This window comes from Montipora capricornis, chromosome 8 (assembly GCF_036669925.1).
Source record: "Montipora capricornis isolate CH-2021 chromosome 8, ASM3666992v2, whole genome shotgun sequence".
NCBI lineage: Eukaryota > Metazoa > Cnidaria > Anthozoa > Scleractinia > Acroporidae > Montipora > Montipora capricornis.
Window position 1 is genome coordinate 5,670,014 of NC_090890.1, and position 7,500 is coordinate 5,677,513.

A 7,500-nucleotide genomic window follows, 5' to 3' on the forward strand; every position below is an offset into this window, starting at 1 on the left:
CACAACACAACTAACTCAATCACAACACAACTGCGTAGATACTGGGGCATGTAGGACAGCAAGTGTCACAAGTCGGTATATTTTGTTTGCCATATGCATACAAACTTAGCTCTCACATAACAATATGTTAGCATCCTTGATGGTACTGATCTACTAAAAACTTATTACAGGAAAGCTACGGTGGGCACCTGCTGGATACGAAAACCCACAACCCTGTGGGAATGAGGGAATGTATTCTCCAAACCCAATGCAAGTGTCACTACCCTATGGAGGATAAGGGGAAAAAGTTAACAAAAAAGTTGGTGAAGAATGCTGAAGCTAGACTGATTCAAATCCCTAATGGTTCACTTCTTGAACAACAAATTACCCATAATCCCTACCAAACACCCAGACCCAGTCCTCTGGTCCGTGCCGGCAAAATATCCAATATCCAATATCCAATATCCAATGTGCCAATTTCGCAAGCTACGACTGTCAGAAATATCATCTTACAGTTGTAGCTAATTTACCTGGCCTGAGAATGGAAGCGAGGCTGCCGGGTGACCCTGTTTCGATACAAACCTTTGTGCTCTTGTAATTTTGATATGGACTAATCAGAATTACAACAACACAATTTACATGATAAAAGCAGAGGGGGCTGTAGCAATACAAGGTCTGCAGTCTCGCAGCCGAAATTTGTTAGGCTAGGTTGTAAAATGGCCTATTCAAATTATCTGTGCTTTATTTTATAAATCATACACGCAATTATGCTCTTCGCAAATATTTCAATTTGACACGACAGCTTACCTTAGAGGATGTTTTGCGGAAGCACTTAGTCTTCGGATTTCATCGTAAGTAAAGTCACTAACTTTCCCGGTTCCATCTGTAGTGCGATCCACGGTGGAATCATGAATTATTACTGGTACGCCATCTTTCGTAAAATCCAAGTCGAATTCAACTCCGGTTGCCCCATTTTCTTTCGCCAATTTGAAAGCAGCGAGCGTGTTTTCCGGTGCTTCCATTGAGCATCCTCTGTGACCAATAATTATCGGAGAATTTTTCGTCAAAACGCCTCGTTTAAGAAAGCATTTCACAGTGTATGGCGTTGGTCGAGGAAAGCGAAGCAATCGGTACAGAATAACCATCAAAATGCCTAAGAAGCACAATAAAATTGTAAAATATATGTGAAGTCCATATGAAACCGCTGTGAGCGCCATTTCTATAATCATTACAATCATATCGGGGCCTGGGAAAGAATGCCTTAATTCTCGCTTCGATTGTTGCTCATTTTCTGCAACGCAATTGCTAAATTTCTGTTTTGCTGCTAAACAAATGCAGGTGATGAAATTATAATTAGATACTTACCAGTTTGAAAGAATCGTTACTGGATAAAAAAGACTATTGCGGTTTTTAAACTGAGCTTTTATAAAATATTTATGCTTAGTAGAGGAGACTTTTGACAAAAAAAATTGGAGACGGAAAATTTTGTATAGCGGACTAGGGACTACGGACTACAGGATGTCTGACTGTGACTGAGATTTCAAGATTATCCTCCGATCCTTATACTTAAGGTAATTCCCTTGAAATTGTTCTACTATCAAACTTTTTTGGAAACTTGGCATAATTAACATTCATGATATGAACATTAAAAAAATGCAATAAAAAAATGGGGTCACCGTGCTTGTTTACGCTTCAGCAGGCTCTTAAAATGGGGTATTTTTACTGGTTGCGCGTTAAAAATACGAATCACCTGCATACCTAATTAAGTCAAAGTTACTTCAAAAACACAAAATTTTATTTTGAAAATAAAGCTTCTTTTATTCACATAAGCAGTATTGCTTCCTTCACGCCGTCTTTGATTGCCTGGTTGTGGGGATAGTGCACTTTTTGGGACAGTTCCGTGGTTAGCTTGAATTCCTCGCCTTGGCCAAAATACACCCAGTACGGAACTGTTTTCCAAAAAAAATCATGTTCTACTATCAAACTTCTTTTCTTCTTCAAATATGTGCTTTAGTAGACTGTTCTTAGCAAATACCTGAAAAAAAACACGGGGGTCACCGTGCTCGTTTGAGAGAAAAGGAGCATTTATTTCGCTATCGGGCTTAGATTGAGGGAAATTTCTTACATTTTGTACGCGCACAGGCTTATGTGCGCGCGCTAATGACGCGAAAATCGTGCGCAGTTGGGATGCGCAATGCAATACTAAGGAATTACCTTAAAATGCGCTGGCGCGTGAAGACTCGCAGCTATGTGTGGCGTGACTTTGTCATTTTTATCGTTGTAGTATATATATCACGATTCATTTTTGGCTCGACAGGAATCTTCCGCCTATTTGACTACTACCCGCTTGTGAACATCACATATCACGTTAATGTCATGGTATATAAAAAAAAATTGTCACTTGAAAGCACGGGTAAACAGGTACGCTCGTAGTTTCCAGCCAACATTATTGATGTGATGAAACGATTTCTTCACGCCCGGTATTTGTTGCCTATTCCCTCGGAACGCTTGCCAAACTGAACCAGAGCCGACTCCGACCGTGTTCTTCCTTCCTCAAGTCCAGCTCCAACAGTGATGTTCCAGCCTTTACTTGTATCTTGCCTGGGAACGAGCGCTCAAGTACAGTTGTATTTGCCCTCGACTGACCTCGACTTGCCAATCCACGATAACTGGAAATGGAGATATCTTGCTGTTTTCAGACATTAGGATGTTTAACGGTTGTCGTGATTTTCATTTACCGCATGTTTCGGTTACCTAAGTCCGATCCTAGTCTTTACCAATCATTTCTACGAAAGGAAACGTCAAGCCAAGCGGACAAGAAAAGTTCGCCGACAATCATCGCCCACCGCGGTGGGTCTGCAGAGGCACCAGAAAACACGTTAGCTGCTTTTAGAATGGCGAAGGAAAACGGAGCTGATGGTGTTGAATTTGACGTAGATTTCACGAAAGATGGTAAAGCAGTTGTCATCCATGATTCTACCGTGGATAGGACGACAAATGGCAAAGGTTTGGTCAGCGACTATAACTTTGAAGAACTCAGACAATTGGATGCTTCTTGTAAACATCCACTGAGGTAAAATGATGTTGAGCTAAATTAAGGAAAGTTTCATTTAATTTAAAATTACGACAGTGACGTCTGATCTTTCATGTCGATAGAGTCTGTGTAGATCTGTATTTCTTTACGGAAAGATTAGTAATATCTTCATTAACCCTTTAAGGCCCCAGTGGGTCCCCATTGACAAGTAAAAGCAACGGCCATCGGGCATGAGCGGGACATTCACTTTTAATGATAGTGAAAGCTGGTGAAATACTCCTCCCTGGGGGCAAAAGTGAAGGTGAACTACCCTGCCTCCTTCATAAATGTTCCACACAAACATGGTAAACTTGCTATCTCCAAATCATGTCAAGGGTTGACAAATATAGTTAGCAGCCATGAAGCTAATACATTCATTGACAAGTTTCAATATCAAATCGGAAAACATGCCTACCTTTAATGCCGAAACCCTTCAGATTGTTGGCTACAACAGCCTTTCTTGGTCCATGGTGATACTGAACTTTGCAAAGCATCCCGTTGTTCCGAGATGAAGCAAAGCAACAATTGCTGGTTTTCCCTGTCACACAAAAAAAAAAATCGACAAAACCATTCAACAAATAAAGACAAGAATCAAAGAGATAAAGGAGGATGAATGTTCAAACAGTCTTGCAAAAGTTCAGGTCTGTGTGATGTTTCACGAGAGTGCGGGAGATATCTGAAGAAATGTTTACCAGTAACTCAAATTTATAAGGCTTTGTATGGAGACGCCATGTTTGTGTCGCTTTGAAGGGCACAAATATGGTGACCAGAAGCTAACAAAAACATAATGTCATTGAGTTTTGCTATAAAAAGCGTTTAGTCGTCTTTTGAGGGCTCATAAAGATCTATATGAGTACTTATTCTGACTCATACAAGGACTGTTCATATTGCAAAATCTCGGGGGATAAGTCACTTTTTTAACCTACATGATAGCATTCTCGGCTGCAATTTTTTAATATCATGTCACACAATAGCTTAGAAATTCAACCTTGCTTTATCTCAAGATAATTTTAAACTGATAATTTGTGAAAAGATACCAGTACATATAATTCTTCAGCTGTTCTAATGACTCAGTAAACTAAAATCTCAAAACGATTGATAATTCCTTATTTTGTAATTTTGATGATGGCATGTGAAAACCAAGAATAATCTATGCTCGTGGTGCAAAACTGAAAACCATGCACTGACCATGGAGTGACTTGCAGCTTGTACAGGATTCAGGGACGGTGACTCCTGGTGTTGTCACCGTTTACCAGGGGAGCAAAATAGATTGAGTATGAAGTGAATGTCCCTGCATTCCCATGCTCATGTCCAGAAGGAAGGGGAAGAGGGAGGTCTGGGGGTTTCAAATGACTGGTGCATAAGACCCGGTTCAGACGCTGTGCTTTACATGAGCCGAATCAAATTCATTGATTGGCAGAATTAAGTTCATGTGAAGTACGGGGTCTGAATCAATTCAGAACAACCTGTCTAATTCAGATCGGCCAAGCAATTTTGCCTGCCTGGCTTGGCCGGGAATTACGGTCACTGGGAGTAAAAGGGTTAATAATTAATGATACGTTTTGTAAATTTAGCCACAAATTTCCCAAAGAGAAGATTCCTACTCTGGAGGAAGTTGTTGAGCTTTGTTCAAGTCTTGGACTTAAAATGCTGATTGAGATAAAGAAAGGCACCAACACCCTTGAGGTAAAACTGAGTGTAAGAGTTAGCTGCCTGCGATACTTTCCAATGAGAAGTGGAATGTGAATGAGGAGTTTCAGATTCCTTCCTACTTCGTTGACCAACTAGAAAGTTAACATAGAACAATAAAATTTGTCCAAGATCTATTAATTTTGATCTATCAGAGGACAAACGCTCAGATGACATTCCATCTTGTGGTCCATCTTTTCAGTGATCACAGAAGAAGTCATTATGTTGTAACAAAGCCTCATATTTGACACTTACGTTTTAGGCTTTATACTCTTTCCAACACTTTGCAACTCACTCAAATATGTTATCAATTTTTGTCACTTAATCATAATTAATTATGTATGTTTCACGTGGTTGTTGTATAGTCCTAATGGTTTTTTCTAAATATTCTGTAACTGACGATGATGTTCGTAACATCGAAACATGTTTTATAAATTAAAAAATGTTGTAATCTTGAAGTTCTTAAAAGTCACGATTTGCTCTCTGCTGTCTCAACCTTTCAGTTTCAGATGTGAAATGTTACAAATTAATGCTAAAATTTTGCGACAAAATGAAGGAGTAATTTGTCACCCATGTTATTTAAACTAATATTAAATGCTTTCTTGTTGAAGTCAAATGACACCATCATGGAAATTACGTTCACTGACAGACTACTTCTCAAATGGGAGTAAGAATTAACTCAGTTTTTCAGCTGAACACTCATAGTTATGCTTATTGGTTTCTACCATGGTCCATTTCAGACAGCCCTACTTTTGAAGAACTTGTTTCTAAGTTATCAGCTGTATGACAAAGCTCTTGTCTGTTCTTGCTATCCAACTGTAATTTATCAAGTGAGTATAAATCATAATGTATTTCAGTGGGATCAAGGACTGCTTCCATTTTTCTTACAGACTTTTAAATGTACTGTATGTCTCTATAATGCCATCCGTGCTACGATTTGGGAATTTTGCAGACTTACGTGTTTTCCCACTCTATTTTATTGCCATGTGATTATCATTATTTATAGTACACTCAACAAAATTACTGGATTCTGATTGGACGAGAGGAGTACAATTAATCCCAAATTGCACTTTCCAGGAGTACCAATTACTTTTCTTTCCGCAGTCGACACGAAGTTTTCCAAGATTAACAGACTTTGGATGGCGACCATAAAGCATCCAAACTTAAGATTTCCGAACTTTTCTAAAGATTTCCGAAGTTGGACCAAAGAGTTTCAAAGCTTTCTGAAGTATCATGAATGCATCGGAGGAGATATATACAAAGCTCACCGTTACCGTGTTCTGATTGGTTGATCGTAATTTTGTTGAGTATACTCGCTTAAAGGCAGGTGCAATTTTGAGAACTTTCAAAATCACTTGTACTTATTAATCACAAATAATTTGTACTTGAGGTTGTGCGATTTCCTATACTAATAGTAGTATCACTGTTTAACTTAATGAAACTTAATCTTAACAATGTTGTTAACCTTGCACCTTGCTTTTCCACTTGTCACTTACGATGTATGTACCCAAGAAAAACGTCAGGCTGTCACATACAGTATACTACTAAGGAGCGAGGATGGCAATGATAGTTGGTTAGTGTGTGGCCTTTGTACAAGAGATCCCCATTTGATCCTAATGGATCTCACATCCTTCTTTCGACTTCTTTCCTAATTTCTGAGTAGCTTAACCCATTGAACCCTGAGATATATGGGTTATTGACCAAGCGTGAGGTCAAGATGGCTGGATATTGGCCAAGTTCTTTTTTTGTGTGTTTAAGCTTGGTCAATAAAGGATTTATTATATGACTTAAAACACCAAAAAATGATCTTTGATCTTGCAGGACCAAGTGAGAAATCCCGAGCAGGCAAGATAGGTCCATCTTGCCCGCTCGAGTATCCAATCACAGCGTGCGATTTGGTTCATCTTGTCCGCTCATGGAGCTAGTCATATAATAATGACACTTAATAGATTTTACTCTGTCTAATGCCAGACAATTCTACTCCTCATTGGGGGGTGGGGGGGGGGGGGGGGGGGGGGGCATCCCAGGGCATTTGAGGTGTGAATGGGGTAAAGTAGCTTTAAATACCCTTAAAACGTAGCACGGTGCACTTCACCACGGAAAATGGCTTCTTTGTAAATGATTTGTTTTATATCTTTTGGCATTTTCCTATAAGATGTGTACTGTCCACAGTACTGTGTGTTTTTCTTAGTTTATACTTAAATATGGTTACTTTACTTTACTTTTGCTATTGAGCCCCGGAAGCTGGTAGATATGAGGTACACTGTGTGAAGTTGGCGAAGGAATTAAAAGCATGGACATCAGTCATTTTCTAAATAGAATTTGAATGTTACCGTGAACCACAGGCTGTACTTAAGTCACTTGAGTTGTTTTGAACCAACGCCTGGTGATTTGACCACAACAGGTTGGCATACATGTAGATCTGCTTGAGCAATGGACTTCTGTGCTGGAGGTTGCAGGATCAAAAACTTCATTGGGACCAACACTCAGGTTGTGTTTTCACTAAACTACTTTTCTAGCTGAACATTCTTTCTAGGTGTTTGTTTACAGACCGACATTTACTAGTTAAACTTGAGATCTGTTTTCTGTTTGAAATTTAACCCGAAATTTTAGCCATTTACTCAGAAGATTCAAATTACAAAAGCGCCCACTTTGAAAAAATGGACATCGGTTTCGGTTAAAAGATCCTTCGGTCGGACTGTTCCCGCTGCTTTCGCCGGTACTTGTGGAAGATGCGGGTGAAGATGCTGAAGATGATG

General features: G+C 39.4%; 2 protein-coding genes across 4 annotated transcripts in view; one reads left to right on the forward strand and one right to left on the reverse strand.

The window, feature by feature from the left end:
* Positions 1-1,413, reverse strand: part of LOC138058960 (glycerophosphodiester phosphodiesterase 1-like) — a 13,090-nt gene extending 11,677 nt beyond the window's left edge. Inside the window, exons 1-2 of one of the 3 annotated variants that reach the window (XM_068904433.1) lie at positions 1,345-1,413; positions 787-1,132 (exon numbers count right to left, since the gene is read on the reverse strand). In XM_068904433.1, the coding sequence (XP_068760534.1) occupies positions 787-1,124 (338 nt within the window). In that variant the 5' untranslated portion in view covers positions 1,125-1,132; positions 1,345-1,413. Of the gene's footprint in view, positions 1-786; positions 1,257-1,344 lie in introns of those variants that run through there. The other 2 variants (XM_068904432.1, XM_068904434.1) reach the window with 2 other exon arrangements.
* Positions 1,414-2,599: 1,186 nt separating this feature from the next.
* Positions 2,600-7,500, forward strand: part of LOC138058962 (glycerophosphodiester phosphodiesterase 1-like) — an 11,564-nt gene continuing 6,663 nt past the window's right edge. Inside the window, exons 1-3 of the mRNA XM_068904436.1 lie at positions 2,600-3,052; positions 4,627-4,738; positions 5,482-5,571. Of these exons, the coding sequence (XP_068760537.1) occupies positions 2,655-3,052; positions 4,627-4,738; positions 5,482-5,571 (600 nt within the window). The 5' untranslated portion in view covers positions 2,600-2,654. The remainder of the gene's footprint in view (positions 3,053-4,626; positions 4,739-5,481; positions 5,572-7,500) is intronic.